The sequence below is a fragment of the Orycteropus afer genome, unplaced genomic scaffold, assembly GCF_000298275.1.
Source record: "Orycteropus afer afer isolate SDZICR_OR568_19922 unplaced genomic scaffold, OryAfe1.0 scaffold00005, whole genome shotgun sequence".
NCBI classification, from domain to species: domain Eukaryota; kingdom Metazoa; phylum Chordata; class Mammalia; order Tubulidentata; family Orycteropodidae; genus Orycteropus; species Orycteropus afer.
This window is the reverse complement of record NW_006921592.1, coordinates 19,898,281-19,913,807: the sequence shown is the minus strand read 5'-3', so window position 1 is coordinate 19,913,807 and position 15,527 is coordinate 19,898,281. Positions and strand designations below refer to the sequence as shown.

The 15,527-nt window shown below is 39.3% G+C and overlaps 1 protein-coding gene across 1 annotated transcript; it reads left to right on the top strand.

Annotated features, from left to right (window-relative positions):
- Nucleotides 1-5,610: 5,610 nt before the first annotated feature.
- Nucleotides 5,611-14,193, top strand: HNRNPK (heterogeneous nuclear ribonucleoprotein K). The gene is made up of 15 exons (XM_007938921.2): nucleotides 5,611-5,668; nucleotides 5,969-6,066; nucleotides 6,643-6,699; nucleotides 8,207-8,250; nucleotides 9,117-9,189; nucleotides 9,690-9,761; nucleotides 10,256-10,369; nucleotides 10,736-10,864; nucleotides 11,521-11,828; nucleotides 11,965-12,019; nucleotides 12,310-12,393; nucleotides 12,699-12,714; nucleotides 12,791-12,873; nucleotides 13,278-13,447; nucleotides 14,160-14,193. Exons 1-15 carry the CDS (start codon nucleotides 5,611-5,613, stop codon nucleotides 14,191-14,193), a joined length of 1,395 nt encoding a protein of 464 aa, XP_007937112.1.
- Nucleotides 14,194-15,527: the final 1,334 nt, after the last annotated feature.

The following is a 15,527-nucleotide window of genomic DNA, read 5'->3' as shown; positions in this document are numbered from 1 at the left end:
CTACTTCCGTAGTGATACTGCCTCGGAAACCCAAGGAGGGGTCGCTATGAGTCGGGGCCGACTCAAAGGCACATAACAACAACACAGGTTACAAAGAAAAGTTTTAAAATTTTTTTAATTAAATGAAAAGTATTATCATGTGGGATCTATATTATAAATGTTTAGACTGGATTTCAATAGTTAAGACACTTAATAATTAGGTAAATGTTACTACTTTTATCTAGTCCATCAAGAGAATTCCTAAGATTTTTTCCTTTCCTTTCTGGAGAAATTGGATAACCACAATCACTGCATGTAGAAACAGCTCAAGAGATCAGTTAGGGCATCACAATTTATCTGTTAATACACAAAAAACAGCACCAGATCCTCGAGCACTCCATTGTCCAAGGAAAGAGAATATGGGGGAAAAAAATTTTATTTGTACATAAAAGAAATGTTCATGATCCATTTCTTTTACTTTCCAGAATTAATCTTAAGAAAATTATAAATGACAAAAAACTGGATGTGCCAGAACATTTACAACACTGTGGACAAAGCAGAAACTGGTATACAGTGGGGAACTCAGCAAATTATAGCTGCAAACAATATTTTAAATAAAACCAGTAGCTAGCACAAGTTAAACAGCAAGTGCTCGGCTGCCAACAGAACGGTCTGTGGTTTGAACCCAGTAGCCTCTCCATAGGAGAAAGGTGCCGCAGTCTACCCCATAAAGATTTATAGCCTTGGAAACCCTATGGGGCAGTTCTACTCGGTCCTATAGGTTATAAGTCGCCATCCACAGTGTATGGGTACTGCACGATCTCAATTATATCAGCCTATCTGAAGTAAATTCCACAGATAAGCAATACTAGCCCTAAATCTGAGTCCAAAGTGATCGTGCAATGAATTACAGCCGACAAGCTATAATTAATCAAGCTGGCAAGTCCATGAATGAGCAAAGATATAATATTCTCTTAAATAAAAGATGCAAGACAGGGAAAAATATTTTCCTATGACTTAAAACGTAAACTGAAAGCGAAAATTATGAGTAAAGAAGTAAGGCAGAAAACAAATGGAGAAAGGGAAAAAAAAATCCCACCTACAACAGCATCTAGGGAAGCTGAGAAAGAGCTTTCACCAGGGCTCAGTCAGGGGTCCGGTCAGCAGACAGTGAAACTGAGGAAGAAGTTCTATCGATATAGAGACTTACTTTGGATTCTCTTATCACTCATAACTACTAATAAACAGCAGAAAACTGATGGCTGCCAAGAAATACTAACTTGAAAAAAAATTATCATTATTAAAGTACCCCTACATGTGCACATGTGTGTAGTGAACTGTCTCGGGTTTTAAATGGCACACCCAAGTGTTTGTAAATCCTGGCTGGCAGATTAAATGTCTATAAACCAAGTACTGCCATCAATTGTACACTCAACAAATTTTAGTTAAATATTTAATAAAAACCTGAACTACCAAAACCAAAATTATCTTGTTGGTTTTATCTCCCTAGCAAGACTAGAAGTTTCATGCTGGGGGCCATTAAATAAATTGGGTTAAGACACCTTTTATGAACTCCACAACTCCAGACATTTCACTTTAAGTTTCTGGTGATGTATTCTCCCAGCCAGTAAATGTTGGTACTTCATGAAGAAGTGCTAGTTCCCCGAGTTTTATTCTTAACCAGATAAATAAAAGATGATGAACACAATCATAACTATTATAAAAGATGTTGATACATGTATTTCGCAAGTTAGAGTTGGAATCTATCAGCACAAATTCATCCTTTCAAAAAAATTTTTCAAGTATGTTCTGTTACTGGTGGATTTACCTTTACGTGTCCATTAGAACACGAGTATGATCTAACACGAGTTTGGGATTGTGGGTGGAAGCTGGTGGGATGAAGAGTATTGGGGTATTACCAAGGCTCGGGCTCTGTGAATGGCTGGTAATTTTCCAATTTTCTCAATTTTCCTGTGACTATATGCCTTAGCATAGTGGCTAAGACACTTGCCTGCTCACCAGAAGGCTGGCGGTTCAAACCCACCAGCCACTCCTCAGAAGGAAGGTTGGGCAATCCTACTTCCGTAGTGATACTGCCTCGGAAACCCAAGGAGGGGTCGCTATGAGTCAGGGCTGACTCGACGGCACATAACAACAACAATATGCCTTAACAAAATAAATCATCAAAATCTAGCGCAGGAGCCTTAGAAGTAACCCAGCACTTGGCAAGTACGAATAGAACATGCTAAAACAGTGGGGACTTTTTCATTTTGATTCCAGTAGAATCCTCGCACATGGTAGGCGTTTTAAAGAACTGAGTGAACGGACGCGGTTATCTAAAACTTTTTTACGATTTGCATTTATTTTAGGTGACGAATGCAGTATTTATTAACACAAATTTTTCACATAACTGCAGCCACTATGAAATATTCGTATCACGGGATCCATGAACCACATGAACGGAACGCCCTGTATGCTTGGGCCAACCTGGACGTAGAAGCTTCCGTGGCGCAGTGATTAAAGCGTTTGACTGCTAACTAAAAGTTGGCGGTTCGAACTCACCAAACACGCCCCGTGACAAAGATTAGGCAGTCGGCTTCGGTAAAGATATACAGCCTTGGAAACTCTGGGGCAGTTCTACACTGTCTTATAGCGTCCCTATGAGTCATAATCAACTCGATGTTTGTGGGTGGTCTGCCCCGACGTCCGGACTGCTGAAACCACACAGAAACTGTATAGGACTACGAGGCTCACCCCGCACCGGTCTGGTGGGCCGGCCCGCGTTTTCCCGGGACCAAGCAAAAACTCCAAACTCACTGCTATCCAGTAGGATCCGACTCACAGCGACCCCTCCTTGGGGGCGCAAACCGCCAGCTGCGCATTCGGGCCCCAGCCGAGACGAAGGGCGCCGCAGACCATTAAAAACAGCGGTTTTTCCCAAGTGTGGTCTGAGCCTGGCAGATGGCTCCGGCGGCCGGCACTTACCGACGTGGAGCTCGCTCCGCAGCCTGGCAGCCCGGGGAGGAGTATGTGGGGAGCCAGGGAGGGAAGGAGACCCGAGTGTGGGCTATGGAGATGTGGGAATTCGTCTGGGCCTAGCACCGACCCGCATTTCCCTCGCGCAACAGCGGTCAAGGGGCTGCACGACCGTAAAAGCAGGAACCGCCACAGCGCCCGCCCTAATTCTGTTTACCTCTTCCCGCCCGATTCCCCGCGTGATCAAGCCCCTCCTCCAACCCGAAAATGACTCTAACGGGCCTCGAAAACGCCCCTTCCCCGCCCCCTCCCTGTGCGCGTGAACAAGACAGCCTTAAGATCTCGCGAGAGGTCACCACCCCCCCCCCCCCCCCACCCCCGCTAGTAAATGTGTGAACGAGAAAGGAGGAGGGCGCTCAGTGGAAAGTACTGCGGACGCCATTATCCACTGTTTCTCTGCTGCACGGACCTCAACGTCTTGCCAGCGTTCCGCTTGTTCGCGGTCTATAGGTAATTGGAGTTATTGGGGTTTGGGTATTACGTATTCAGTCAGGGGTTTGGCCTTCCTAAAAGGCTGCGTTTACTTTTTCTAAGCCCGGTTTTCCTCGGGTCTTTAGCGGCCTCAGTCTGAAGGGAGGCGCTGCCGGAGGGTGGGGATTTTGCCCTCTCCGGTGCTTTGATTGACGAGATTCTGGGCCAATCTCTTCGTCCTCGCGCCACCACTGAAGCCTGGGCAGCCAATCAGGCGCGGCGCGGAGTAGGCGAGCAGAGCGGGAGAAGGAGGGGGAGGGCGGTGGGGCCCAGCTCTCGGTCTCTGTCTAGCTGTGACCGGTTGAGGCAGTGCGGTGGTGAAGGGACGTCGGCCTCGTGCGGTGAGGAGCGGAGGCGGGCGGGCTGCTTGTGAAGCAAGGGTGGGAAAGGAAATTTTCTGGTAGCAGTAGGCCGTTTTAGGGTATGTTTGGTGGTTGGCCGCTTCCCAGAGGAGACGTTGCCTGGTTTCCCCTCCCCCATGTCCGCCATTTCCCTGAGCGTATATCCGCAGTCCGCATTGTGGTGCCAAAGACTTGAGGGAATTGCGAGACATATTCTTGTAGGATGAGACGTAGTCCTATGGTACTGGGAAGTAGGCCCCTTGTTTGGGAGGAAGGGACCAGCGGTTGAGAGCCCTAGATTGGTGGCGAACTGCTTCATGCCGCGGCGTCACTCTTTGTGTGGGCCCTGCACTGGTGCTCTCCCGGCCTGGGGCTGAGGCGGGAGCCAGGATGGTCGGAAGGCCCGGGCTCCCCTGGTTGCTTTGTCTCTCCTGCGATGGGGGGAGGGGTGCGGGGATGAGGTCTCGGGACCGCGTGGTGGGTGGGGGAGGGGGGGTCGGTGCTCCGCTCCGCCTCGTAGCACGTAGGCGCCATTACGCGGGCCGCCATTTCCCGTCGGATCCGGGTGAGCAGAGGTGCGGCGCTTCTGCCATTCGCCTCTCGCTTTTCCTATTTCTGGGACTCGACTGTTGCAGATCCTGGTGTCCTGGGAGAGCCGGGCATGTTTGCGCACGACTGGCTGGGTGTATGCTTAATCTATTTTCGGGGTCTGAGGGAGAGTAGAAAAAAGGACCTAGCGGATTACCAGCAACGTTATTGAATCTCTCTCATCCAACTTTGCCGCTACCCCTCAGCATTTAAATGAGCGATGAGCCAAGAAAATACTGTTTCGGTCGTTGGGAGAGTGGATTTATTGACCAATCTTAGGGGATAATGGGCGATATATAATGTCTTGGTTTTTGTATTTTTTTACTTTATGCTGTTGGATACGTATATATACCTTGGATACATCAGTTAGACGAATATCAAAAAAGTAAAAGATTCTACTTGCCAGATTGGTAATGGGACTCAAACTACTGGCAGAAAAAGGCAAGTGGCCTCTCGTAGTACCAGTTAGCAATCTAGCACGTAGAATCATTTTTTAGTAATAGTACAACTGTTCGGATACCACCCTGTCTAACCTGGTTTAAACTACCCCGGTAGTGTGGCTTGTTAGTGCTAAAGGATTCAGTAGATTATCTGTTCACTGAATATGTCTTCCATTTGCCATTATATTTGTAAACTTTTAAAGATTTCAGAAAATAGCTTTCGGTTAAAAAACCCAAAACTATTAGGAGTTCCAGCATAAAAATCTTGACCCTACTGAAAAAAATACAGTGTGTTTTGTATATTGTAATGCAACAACTAGTTGCCATGGTGGAAATCAATGTAGTGGCAAAAAACTAGTGGGTTTTTTTGTTTGTTTTTTTTTAATGTGTTTGGATTTTAAAACTTTAATAGAATGAGTCACACTTTAGAAATAGTTTGTTGGGTTCACATCGGTATTGTGATTAGAAATTAGTATTCAGTTATAAGGATGAACAAAATAAGCATAACTGACTTACGTTGATTTTTATAGGCTACTGCAGCACTAGGGTGTCAGTTGTTGGTCCCGCCCAGTTCTTCTCTTCTGCTCTGCAAGGATATATAAAAACTGGTACGTTGTAGAAGCAGAGTCATGTCTTTGCTTAATATTCATTAAAATGTACAGCTTAGTTTCCAATGAGCCAAATACACTAGCTGCTTTTTTTTGCTTTTTTTTTTTTTTTTAAAACAGATTGGTGTGTCTGTTTAAGACAAGAAAATGGAAACAGAACAGCCAGAGGAAACCTTCCCCAACACTGAAACCAATGGTGAATTTGGTGAGAAAACTTTAATTCTAACAATTTCACATTTTCCATTCTATTTCATTGTTCTTGTGATTATGTGGTTTAGTTACAACATATTTTGAAGTATTGTATCACGGTGAATTATTTAGTGGAGATCTGACAAGAACAGGTTTTAAATTTATAAGTGTCCCTTTTGGCCCTGGGATTAGGGATGAATCTCTTGAAATAGATTGGAGTTGGTTTCATTAATTTAAAATTAGGTTAAAATTAACATTCAGTATTTTTCTTGAAAATATTGGTCCTTTCATTGAAATTTTAACTCTTAATTTGTAGGTAAACGCCCTGCAGAAGATATGGAAGAAGAGCAAGCATTTAAAAGATCTAGGAACACTGATGAGATGGTTGAGTTGCGCATTTTGCTTCAGAGCAAGGTATGTGTTTTATTCTTGGTTGTTTTGAAATGTTTTATATATTCAAGCAGAAATTAAGGAAGTCTTCAAAGCCTTACAGGTTAAAGGCTATAAAAGATGTGTTTTGTGTGATTTTTTAAACCTCTTTGTAGCAATTAAAATTTTAAAAAAAGTTTTGGTAGAGTGAACCACTCCAGAAGGGGGGATAGCTATAGTTCTTACGGCATCAATGAATTAGCTCTTGATTACATTTGTGGGTTTATATTATTTTTAAAACATCTTGGTTAGCAATTTACTTGCTTGATTGTTGCCATGTGCAACATGGAATAGTATAAAGCTAATCAGTGCATAAGTTACATACCTAGAATGTATTTTTGGCATTTTGGATATTTCAGAGCTTTGTTTTAATAATTTAAGTGCTGCTTCTCTAGAGTCTTGATTTTATCCTGATGTTTTTGATATCCCCAAGTAGATTTCCAGCCCTGTAACAGAGCTTAGAGTTGTGGATTATGGAAAGGGGGAGCTCAAAAGGAGACAGTTATAGTGAATTTACAGAAAGGCAAAGTAATTATTCTCTTGTCATTTTACCTTCTGTAGAATGCTGGGGCAGTGATTGGAAAAGGAGGCAAGAATATTAAGGCTCTGCGTACAGACGTAAGTATTAAAGAGTTTAAACTATTACACAAGCTGCTTCTGTTGCGTGTTTCTAAAAGTTTAAAGATTTGATTCATAGGAATCACTTGATAGTCTAGATACAAGCCATTTGTAATGATTGGATACATAGCTGATTTCCAGATTTGCCATTTTTTATGTTTAACAAGACCCAAATTGAGTTGTCATGGAGGTTTATAGTAAACCTCTTTGTTTACTAATAGGATTCCACCAAATTACTCACTTCAAGCAAGATAAAACATCTTAATTAGAAATATTGACAAAGTGTAAAAGCCCTTAATTGCATCCCATTTCATGTGTGGATCAAATACTATATTACTGAAAACCATTGCAGGTGGCTGATTAAACCCAGGAGTTCTTTTGTTGTTTTTTCTTTTTTTTTTTTTTTTTAAGTCCATCTGTTCTTTCTTTAACAGCTTGCACATGGAGCACAAAGAAATTAACTTTGAGGTTGCATGATTTAAACATGGGTAAAGAATAAAGTTAGGGGCATACTCTTAAAATTTCGAAATAGCTTGTCTCAGTGCCTTTGGTTTGAGTCTTCATATTTTATAGTGGGTTGACTCTTGTGATTAGACACATCTGCATCCCCAGAAGTTAGCATATTTATAGGACTTGGATACATCAAAATTACATTTTAAAAAAAAAACTTTCTCAGTGTACACATTCTTAATGTTTTACTTCTTGCTAAATTTGAGGCAAATAATAACTTTGTGTTGAATACTTATTTGACAGTATTTCATTTCTCTCTTGGTCACAGATCTTTGTATGTTCCTCTTGATTGCTGTAAACTGAACTTGAAAATAAGTTTAAATTTTACAAACCTGCCCTAGGATCTAGGAGTGTGTTTTAACCCTCTAGTCTTAATGGTTAGGGATTTTTGGTGGTGTGGGAATTTTTGTTTTGTCTTTTATAAACCTCTCTCCTCTTAATCCAGATGTTCTGTATAATAATCTGGGTTATTAATATCCCCGTTTCCTCAAGAATTTCAGTAAACTTTGAGTCATGACAGGTTTTGTGTCTACCCCCATGAGCCAGCCTGCTACTGAAACATCATTTGTTTTTGTTTTTGTTTTTAAAAAAAAAAAAAAAAAACTAGAACAGAACCATCATTTAAGGTCCTTAAATGTTAAGCCACGGTCAGATATAGTGAAGTCCATTATTGTGTTAGTCTTCAGAACAACTTAAGCTTGTTTCATTAATTGAGAGTATGAGTATAGTTTGTATTAAATTAAAATTTATTGCTTTTCCCCCTTTTCCCTCTCCTTGTTTTTTTGGCCATATATCTCCGTTGCCCATGTACTGGATCGACTTACCCCTGCGTTGCCCACCATGACGTTGGCCCATCCGCCCCTGAACGCCCATGTGAAAACCCTGGTTGGCTATGCCCAAAAATGTGCTCGTTGCCAAACGGGTACCATACTTGACAACTTCTGATTGAATGCCCATGCCCAATGCCAACATCCACGAACGCCAATGACCAATGCAGTACAATGCCAGTGTTTCAGTCCCAGACAGCAGTGGCCCCGAGCGGTATGTCCCAACAGTTTATGCCTCACTGCCTGATTAGAAAGAGAGAAATGTATTTTATTACCTGCCTTTTATATAATTAAATAGTATCCCCTTTAGACGGTGTATTGTTTTTCAAGTTTCTGTCTTATTTTCCCCATTAAGTCTTTTTGTCACTGAACTTTTACCGTGAGTTGCCCACCCAAACGATCCACTAATTTTATTTCGATGGAAGGAGCACAGCTTCAAGTGTTGCATATTTGCTGCATTGTAAATCAAATTGTTACCAAAATAGTCTCTCGCTCTGTCTTTGTGGCCCACCTTGCTTCCCAACATTGCCTGTTCATAATTTTTTCTGATGAAATGCTAACTCTGGTTCACTTTCCTACACTTCTCATTTGTGTTGTCTTTGTTTTGTCTTGCATTTGTATTTGTTTTCTTGCAGAGCCCATTAGTGATCTAATTTCTAACTGGTGTCCATAACCTTATTCCAAATACAATGTTCACCACTTGCATATTCCCTCCCACTTTGCCTAAGAGAAGGTGTGCCAGTTATACCAATGTAATAGCGAGGGTATTCTTAATTAGTGGTGGCGGGGAACATAAATACCAACTCTGCTTCGGTTCTGGTCAATTTATTGCCCACTTAATCTGAGCCCTTCCAAAAGCCCATTCTCTCTGTCTCTGCAACCCGTCTCCTAATATTGTTACCATGTTTGTATTGGGCATAAAACAATGCATGTGAAAATCTATAAATAGGATACTGTAAATGGGGAGTATTAAATGTATGTTACTTCTCTAAACATTTTTATGATTACTGGTGACAAACAAAACTCATTTTTTCTTTTTCCACCTTTTTTGTACTATCTGGTATTTGTGATATTTGACAGCATATTGAGTATCAGTGCTGACATTGAAACAATTGGAGAAATTCTGAAGAAAATCATCCCTACCTTAGAAGAGGTAGGCTCATATTTTTTGTTTATGTATTTGGGAATGTTTAAACAATTTTTTACTGAGTTATAATGGGGGAGGTGAAGAGATGGTAGATAGAACGAGTAATAGTAGCAATATCTTAAAACCTTAGTAACATGCAGCAGTACTATATGAAAGGTATTTGTAACAAGTTGACCACATCTAGAGTAAACAAACTACATGTGGTTGTGTGCTTTCATGGATTTAGTATATATTTTAGTAGGCTTTATCTTAAAGGAGTTTTTAGCATACAATTAATTACGGGAATATGTTGGAAAGAATTATTTTACTCTAATGAGAGACTTTTTACAATCTTAAGTTAATCCTTTATTTACTAGATATACAAGGAAAAGTATGTTCATTCTTATTGTAGATAAACAGTTTCTTAATTAATATAGATTTAAAATGTAGTAGCTTTACCAATATATGCGACAATAGCCTGATCACACTAGACACTTAACCTATTACTCTTATTTTTCTACTTTCAGGGCCTGCAGTTGCCATCACCCACTGCAACCAGCCAGCTCCCGCTCGAATCTGATGCTGTGGAATGCTTAAATGTATGTCATAGTGCCATTGAACCCCACTGAAGTATGGAGCCTGGCCCATAGGATCAATTTTATTTTTAACATAGTGTACTTTTCCCATCTCTAGAAAAAGCTTAACAACAAGATAAATGAATGGTCTTACAACTCACTGTTGACCCTGCTCCATGCTGCAGTGGGAATTAACTACATTTGCAAAGTGCTTTGCAGTCATTTTTATTATGGTGTTATTTGAATGTTAATAATAATTTTGTGGTAACAGCGACATGCTAAATGGCTGCAGTGTGGGTATGGTGTTGCAGGACCTGAAAATAAAATAGTTTTTTAAGGTGGTGCAGAATGTCCTTTTTGGGCCTGGCTATTGAGGATAATAAGCACATAACTGGTAAAGTTATTGAAATATAAATTCAGGTTGCTCACTGCAACAGTATATTGTTATGCTTATAGCAGATAAGTGTATTGGGGATTTCTTAATTTTGAACTAAAGTTGTGCAAATCTCCCTCTGCAGTACCAACACTATAAAGGAAGCGACTTTGACTGCGAGTTGAGACTGTTGATTCATCAGAGTCTGGCAGGAGGAATTATTGGGGTCAAAGGTGCTAAAATCAAAGAACTTCGAGAGGTAAAGGCACCTTTTTGTTTTTATCCTCCTGCCTTTTTTTTTAAAAAAAAAAAAACTAAGAAAATAATTTTCCCATCTAGCTTCTTTGCCTCTTTGATTCCCTCACTAAGGTTCCCCATTAGGTGTATCATTGCCTACCTTGATACTTACGTTATAGTAAAAAGGCCTGACAATCCTGGTTGTTTTGGCAAAAATTTTTACGTTTTTCAAAACCAGGCTGTGCTCTGTAAGTTTTAACACAAGTTTTATGATGGAGGAGGGTATTACTGAAATCAAATTAAATTTACCTGAACCTGGGAGGTGTTTTAGTGCATTTTCCTTCTTTCAAATCTAGTTTTAATTTTTCTCTTTCTGACCTTATTGCAGAACACTCAGACAACGATCAAGCTTTTCCAGGAATGCTGTCCTCATTCCACTGACAGAGTCGTTCTCATTGGTGGGAAGCCTGATAGGGTTGTGGAGTGTATAAAGATTATCCTTGATCTTATATCTGAGGTATTTTCATACACTTAATAGATTTGATTTTATGAAACAAAACATGATCTCATTCAGAAGTCATTTCAAATGTAGCTTTTACTTTATGTACCAGTAGTGTTTTTAATTCCCAAGTCTGTTTTCTATCACCCAGTCTTAGCCATCGTTTTAATTTAGAATTACTCTAGGAAAGGGTGGAGGGTGTGTGGTCATTTGATGATTGATACTTTTATAGCTTCTACTTTGTGGAATGAAATTTTGGGGTCAGTTAAGCAAACAAAAGTAAAACTTCCGTGCTGCTTTGTAGTGCTGCTTTATCTTCATACTACGTTGCTCATCTTCTCAACTTTGGAATGATTTGTCTCTTCATAGAGTGGACTATGGTGTGTTCATAGTTATTTTCTTAGTGTAGAGTGGGAAAAGTGTTGATACTGTCTCATAAAGATCTAAGGATATTAAGCAACTTGTCCCCCATAGACAGATCACTTTGTTGATCCTGTCTTGCTAAAGAACTGGGGGGGGGTGGTTGGTATTTAAATTTTTTCCTTCCTTTCTATTATCTTTGCCTATATTCTGTTCCTTTTGATAGACTTCATAGGAAAAATAAAGGACTTGTAATGTTTTGTTTGTTGAAAGAAGGATTAGTATGAAGTAACTTTTTTTTTCCTTTGTTTTAGTCACCCATCAAAGGACGTGCGCAGCCTTATGATCCCAATTTTTACGATGAAACCTATGATTATGGTGGTTTTACAATGATGTTTGATGACCGACGTGGACGTCCCGTGGGCTTTCCCATGCGGGGAAGAGGTGGTTTTGACAGAATGCCTCCTGGTCGGGGTGGGCGTCCCATGCCTCCCTCTAGAAGAGATTATGATGATATGAGCCCTCGTCGAGGTCCTCCTCCTCCTCCTCCTGGACGAGGTGGCCGGGGTGGTAGCAGAGCTCGGAATCTTCCTCTTCCTCCCCCACCACCACCTAGAGGCGGGTAAGTTTTTTTGTTTTGTCCTCTTTTCATCTGCATGTCATATAACTTAAGCCATGTTTAGGGATAGATTTTTATTTAATGTGTGTGGAATGTAAATGTAAACAAGCTGAGATTACAGCAGCTATTATGTTTACAGAGATTTGATGGCTTATGACAGAAGAGGGAGACCTGGAGACCGTTACGATGGCATGGTGAGAACTTTTACTTACCAATGTGTGTTGAGGTATCTTAAAGTTAGGAAGTTAAAAATCTGGTTGAACATCAGATAGTAACTTAATAAATCAGTTTGTTTCTATTGTTGGCTGAGTTTCGGGATTTTATTGACCCCTCTTTCCTTCCCCAAGATAAGTGGTTGCTTCCTTGTTCCGCCCACCCAAAGTGGTATAAAACATAAATAGAATTTGGGCATATGAAAATCATAACGTGAGTGTAATGTATTGCTGATTCATCTTAATAGTGTTATATATCTTTTTTTTAACAGGTTGGTTTCAGTGCTGATGAAACTTGGGATTCTGCAATAGATACGTGGAGCCCATCAGAGTGGCAGATGGCTTACGAACCACAGGTTGAGTATCGTGTGCTTTAGCATGCATATAAGTTACATAAGATGCTTACCTGCGCATCAGTGTTTACCTGCGCATCAGCATCAGTGTGTGTTTCCTCGTGTAATGTTTTTGTTTCTTTGAATGCTGTGTACCTGAATCCTTACTCTTGCTGAGAGTTGTCTTCTGAGTTATACTTAGTAGATGCACACTTGGGGGGCTTTGGGAGAATTTTGATACCTAAACTGAGGGATTTTCATGAGTATTAAGATAGTTAATGAGAAACTCTGAGGGCCAATTAATTTTCTATTTCTCCTTCTATTTTTAGGGTGGTTCTGGATATGGTAAGTTTCCTCCTTTGTAAAATTACATATTATTTCATGTTTTGTAAATGAACTTGATGCTCATTATTTAAATCAGATTATTCCTATGCAGGGGGTCGTGGCTCATATGGTGATCTTGGTGGCCCTATAATTACTACTCAAGTAACTATTCCCAAAGATGTAAGTATCTTTATTTTTTTCTTCTTTTCCCCTCTTTTATTGCCCCTTTCTTTAAATTACCTGCTTTTTCATTAATAGTATTAAAGGAAGGAAAATACTCCTTGGGATTGGGATTGTGTTTAGGAACCTTTAGTGAGGTGTCATTTTGTAGTTTGACTGTGAACAGTGTCAGTGCCAGTGCTAGTGAAATAAGCAGTTAAATCAACCCTTAATTTACTTACTAAAGGAAATTTTTTAATACAGGGAATATTTTTTTATTCTAACTTCAGTGGTATCAGATAATACAGCAGTGGGAGTAAATAACTACAGAATTAATAAATAGTAGTGATGGTTGTTGAAAATACAGAAAAGATTTTCTTAAAATATATAATAAACTTTTTTTTTTCCTTCTACTTTTCCCCCAGTTGGCTGGATCTATTATTGGTAAAGGTGGTCAGCGGATTAAACAAATCCGCCATGAGTCAGGAGCTTCGATCAAAATTGATGAACCTTTAGAAGGGTCTGAAGATAGGATCATTACCATTACAGGAACACAGGACCAGATACAGAATGCACAGTATTTGCTGCAGAACAGGTCAGTTTAAGTTCAACTTTCTGATGGCTATGACTTTTAAAAAGCTTTCCTTCTGAATTGATTTTTCTTTTAGAAGCCATGGTGTCTCAACCTTTTGGGGACCTAACTTCTAAACATTCTAATAGCTTTGCCTTAATTTTTTCCTGCTTTCTTACTAAAAACGAAGACATTCAATACTAATCTTGCTGGAAGAAGCCCTAACCAAGCAAACTTCTCCATTTCTCTGGTGAAAACTGCTGCCAAAACCACACTTGTTTTAAAATATATAAACCCTGTAGTAAATAATAGAAGATTCATTGGATGTTGGTCTAGTTCTGTGTGGAAGACTAGTGATTTTGTTGTTTGTAGATAACTAAATCGACAACAAATCACAGTCTGCCATATGGCACAGGCCATGCCTCTACAGGACAAATGATTGTTGCTGTTAAATGCAGCATTTCACACCTTAACTGCCATTTCTTTGTCTTTTCTATCAAATATTAACAGCTTTTGATTTCATTTTCTTGATTCTGTTCTACTAATGTCTAATTTACTATTTTCTTGAATTTTACACTATTTTAATTTGTAAATGCTAGTGTTTTTTTTGATTCTTATTTCTAAATGTAATGGACAAGTTGATCATTTTGATTTAGCATTGAAATTGTCTTAATGTTGACTAAGATACTACGGACAAAAATTCTAATTCGTACTTTTTTTTTCTTTTCTTTTATAGTGTGAAGCAGTATGCAGATGTTGAAGGATTCTAATGCAAGATATTTTTTCTTTTTTATAGTGTGAAGCAGTATTCTGGAAAGTTTTTCTAAGACTAGTGAAGAACTGAAGGAGTCCTGCACCTTTTTTTTTTTTTTATCTGCTTCTGTTTAAAAAGCCAACATTCCTCTGCTTCATAGGTGTTCTGCATTTGAGGTGTAGTGAAATCTTTGCTGTTCACCAGATGTAATGTTTTAGTTCCTTAAAACAGGGTGGGGGGGGGAAGGGCGTGCAAAAACTAACATTGGAATTTTGAAACAGCAGCAGAGTGAGTGAATTTTATTTTTTGTTGATTGTTGGTTAAAAAATATCCCCCCGTGTAATTATTGTGAACACTTTGCTTTTGTGGTCACTGTAACATTTGGAGGGGTGGGACAGGGAAAAATAACAATAGTCCACATGTGTCCCTGGCGTTCTATTCAGAGCAGTGTGCACAATGTAATGAATGCTCTTTTGTAAGAAACGTTTTATGATTTTTAAAATAAATTTAGTGAACCTATTTTTGGTGGTCTTTTTTTTTTTTTTTTTTTAATTTTTCTTAAGATGGTCATTTTTCAAATGGCTAAATTCCCCGACCCACCTCAAACTAAACACTAAATTTAATTTTCAGCTCCTCTGTGGGATATAAGTGCATCTCTTCTTAAAAATAGACAAAAATATCTTGGAAAATTCACTACTGGTGACTTGGTGGTTTGAAAGTCCATTGTTTGGGGAAAATCCCATCATACATATTCATGCTTAAAATAAGCTTGGGTTTTGTTTTTGATTTTTGCAAATGCTTGCCCCTACTTCGCAACAATTTTCTATGTTAGTAATGATGAAGAACCCAGATTGATGGCAGTACTACAAACTGAGTAGTACTGTAAGTGTGTAACAGAAGTCTGATTGGCAACAGGTTTCATTAATCTGAGTACTGGGTTATGGAAGTGACTGGTGTTGAATAAATTCTGAATTTTTATTTTAGATAATTTCTCATCTATAGACTAAACACTGTCAATCTGCTAGTGTCTATTAGTTAAACTTTGTAAAATATATATATATTCTTGTTTTTCCATTGTATGCAAATTGAAAGATAAAGATGTACCATTTCTCTGTTGTATGTTGGATTATGTAGGAAATGTTTGTGAACAATTCAAAAAAAAAAAAAGATGAAAAAAGTTCCTGTGGATGTTCTGTGTAGTATCTTGGCGTTTGTACTGATAGTTAAAAATTCACTTCCAAATAAAATTCCCATGATGCTAGTTGATGGTGTGTGCCCAATTTCAACTATGGTATATTAACACCTATAAAATTGATTGAAATGCTCCTCTTATAAGGAAATAGCAATCTC

What these genes read in the sequence shown, in the direction of transcription:
- HNRNPK (XM_007938921.2), top strand. Translation starts at nt 5,611, where the DNA reads ATGGAAACAGAACAGCCAGAGGAAACCTTCCCCAACACTGAAACCAAT. An exon ending in TTAAGGCTCTGCGTACAGAC is followed by an intron (nt 6,700 to 8,206) that starts GTAAGTATTAAA and finishes TGACCAATGCAG; the next exon opens with TACAATGCCAGTGTTTCAGT. An exon ending in GACAGCAGTGGCCCCGAGCG is followed by an intron (nt 8,251 to 9,116) that starts GTATGTCCCAAC and finishes GATATTTGACAG; the next exon opens with CATATTGAGTATCAGTGCTG.